This window comes from Corapipo altera, unplaced genomic scaffold, assembly GCF_003945725.1.
Source record: "Corapipo altera isolate COAL_440 unplaced genomic scaffold, ASM394572v1 59096, whole genome shotgun sequence".
Taxonomy (NCBI): Eukaryota; Metazoa; Chordata; class Aves; order Passeriformes; family Pipridae; genus Corapipo; species Corapipo altera.
In genome coordinates, this window is record NW_020888619.1 from 1 (window position 1) to 2,718 (window position 2,718).

The 2,718-nt window shown below is 57.9% G+C and overlaps 1 protein-coding gene across 1 annotated transcript; it reads right to left on the minus strand.

The window, feature by feature from the left end:
- Positions 1-125: 125 nt before the first annotated feature.
- On the minus strand, positions 126-1,941 carry LOC113942013 (peroxisomal membrane protein 11B-like). The gene has a single exon (XM_027633145.1). It carries the CDS (start codon positions 1,820-1,822, stop codon positions 1,349-1,351), a length of 474 nt encoding a protein of 157 aa, XP_027488946.1. The 5' UTR covers positions 1,823-1,941; the 3' UTR covers positions 126-1,348.
- Positions 1,942-2,718: the final 777 nt, after the last annotated feature.

The window sequence follows — 2,718 nt, forward strand, 5'->3', positions numbered from 1 at the left end:
CAGTCCAGCCCAGTGCTCCCAGTCCAGCCCAGTGCTCCCAGTCCAGCCCAGTGCTCCCAGTCCAGCATTCCCAGCCCATCCCAGTGTCCTGCATCCACCCAATCCCAGGACAGAGGGACTGGGAGGCTGCCAGGCTTTAATAATTTAATTAGTTCATTAATTACACTGTGGGATCCACTGGAGTGAATCCCACCCATCCCAACTCCCCCTGGGATAAACGTGGCTCCGAGACCTTCAATCCCTGGTTTTCCCCAGGAAAAAAGCCCAGGAGCAGGTGGAGTTTGGGTACAGAGCTCCCAAAAAACCCTTCCAGAGGATGTTCCTGCTCTCCCAGGGATGGATCCAAGGACATCCCGCCTCTGGAATTAAATAATTCCCAGTTCCCAGTGTGGTTCAGTAACAGGACATCACAGCTGGCTCGGGGCCACAGGAGTGTGATCTGGTGTCACAAAATCCAGGGAAAAGGGGAGAATCCAGGACTGCTGGGAGCAGGGAATCCCAGCCCCGCTCCCGTTATCCCAAATACCGCCCTGGAACGGGATATCTGGGAAGGGAAGGGCAGCTGAGGTGGGTCCAGGCAGAGGGAGGGAGGGGGATCCGCAGGATTCGGCTCCTCTCCAGCAGCTGGGAAGCACCGGGAAGCACCCAGGATGCTCCCTCTCTGTTGGGAATGTGGGAATGCTGGGATTGACACCCCCCCAGCTTGGCACAACCCGTTCAGGTTCCCTTCTTCCCTTCGGGATTGCAGGGAAGGTGCAGGAGGGCAAATCCCAGATTTCACCCCCAAAATCCATGGATTTATGCCTGATGCCCACGTGCATCCAAAGTCCTTCCTGCTCCCCTCTCCCTGCCCTTGGATTTCTTAAAAAGCAGGAAATATGTCCAGATAGGGGTTGGATAAACCAGCTGGCACCAGGATGCTCCCAATCCTGTGGCTTCACCCCCTCAAAATCCGTGAGAAGAGCCCCCAGGGATCCATGTTTTCCAGCCCCAAATATTCCCCCTTGGAAAAGGGGGGGATGTAGAACCTCTAAAACAGCCGGAAAAGTTGCCAGGAAGAACCAAATTTCAGGAGATGAGGCCCCCGTGGGATCTGATGCCAGATTTCCTCCATCTCCTCCCATCCCCTGGCTGGAAAAAACGGCTGGAAAAGTCAACGGGACGAAACAAATTTTGGGAGCAGAGGTCCCTGCGGGATCCAACGCCGGGTTCCCTCCACCTCGTGGCTCCAAGGAGTCAGGAACGACGGGAACGGGATGAGCCAGTCGGCTCCAGAGGCGTCCCAGCCGCTGGGATCAACCCCCAGGATTCCCAGCTTATCCCGAGGAGGAAGCTCCCGGGATAACAACTACGGCTTCAGCTTGAGCCAGGGGTGGAGGATGGTGAGGATGGAGAGCACGGAGGAGGTGAGGCCGCACAATCCCACGAATCCCGGGCTGCTCCGGCACAGCCCCAGCTTTTCCAGCGGGATCACCAGGTCGCAGGCATTCCGGAGCAGGTCCAGCAGCAGCGGGGGGTTGTCCCGGAGCACCTGGAGCAGGAGCCGGAGCTGGAGCTGCAGCTGGAGCCGGAGCCGCTGGATCCCGCCGTCGGCCCGGGGCCGGTTTTCCGGGCTCTTCCCGCGCTTCCCGGCCGCCTCCGCGCGCTCCAGCAGCACCCGGATCTCGTAGGCGTCCCGGCTCAGGTTCACCACCAGGGCAAACAGGTAATACCTGGGATAAACAGGGAGCAGGGATGGCACAGCGGGAAGCAGCAGCGGCAGGAGAAGACTCTGGATGCTCCAAATGGAACAGCAGGAGCTGCTCTCCCAAGGGAATTCCATTCCCTGCCCTCACTCGGGAATTCACTGCCTGCTCTCCCTCAGGACGCCCATTCCCTGACCTCCTTCAGGAATTCCAGCACTTGCTCTCCCCACAGGAGTCCCATTTCCTGCTCTCCCCAGGGGGAAATCCCATTCCTTGCTATCCCTCAGGAATCCCATCCCCTTTGAGAGTCCCATTCCTTGTTCTTCCTCGGGAATACCTTCAAGAATCCCATTCCCTGCTGTCCCTTGGGAATCCTATTCCCTTCAAGAATCCCATCCCCTTCAAGAATCCCATTCCCTGCTCTCCCTCAGGAATCTCACCCCCTTCAAGAATCCCATTCCCTGCTCTCCCTTGGAGACCTCATTGCCAACCCTCCAGTAACTCCAGTCCCTCTCCTCTCTTGGGAATCCCATTCCCTGCTCTCCCTTGGGAATCCCATCCTCTTTGAGAATCCCATTCCCTGCTCTCCCTTGGGGACCTCACTGCCAACCCTCCAGTAACTCCAGTCCCTCTCCTCTCTTGGGAATCCCATTCCCTGCTCTCCCTCAGGAATCCCATTCCCTGCTCTCCCTCAGGAATCTCATCCCCTCTGAGAATCCCATTCCCTGCTCTCCCTCGGGAATTCCATCCTCTTTGAGAATCCCATTCCCTGCTCTCCCTCAGGAATCCCATTCCCTGCTCTCCCTCAGGAATCCCATTCCCTGTTCTCCCTCAGGAATCTCATCCCCTCTGAGAATCCCATTCCCTGTTCTCCCTCCGAGAATCCCATTCCCTGCTCTCCCTCCGAGAATCCCATTCCCTGCTCTCCCTCCGAGAATCCCATTCCCTGTTCTCCCTCAGGAATCCCATTCCCTGCTCTCCCTCAGGAATCCCATTCCCTGCTCTCCCTTGGGGACCTCACTGCCAACCCTCC

What these genes read in the sequence shown, in the direction of transcription:
- LOC113942013 (XM_027633145.1), bottom strand. Translation starts at nt 1,822, where the DNA reads ATGGAATTCCCTTGGGAGAGCAGCTCCTGCTGTTCCATTTGGAGCATC.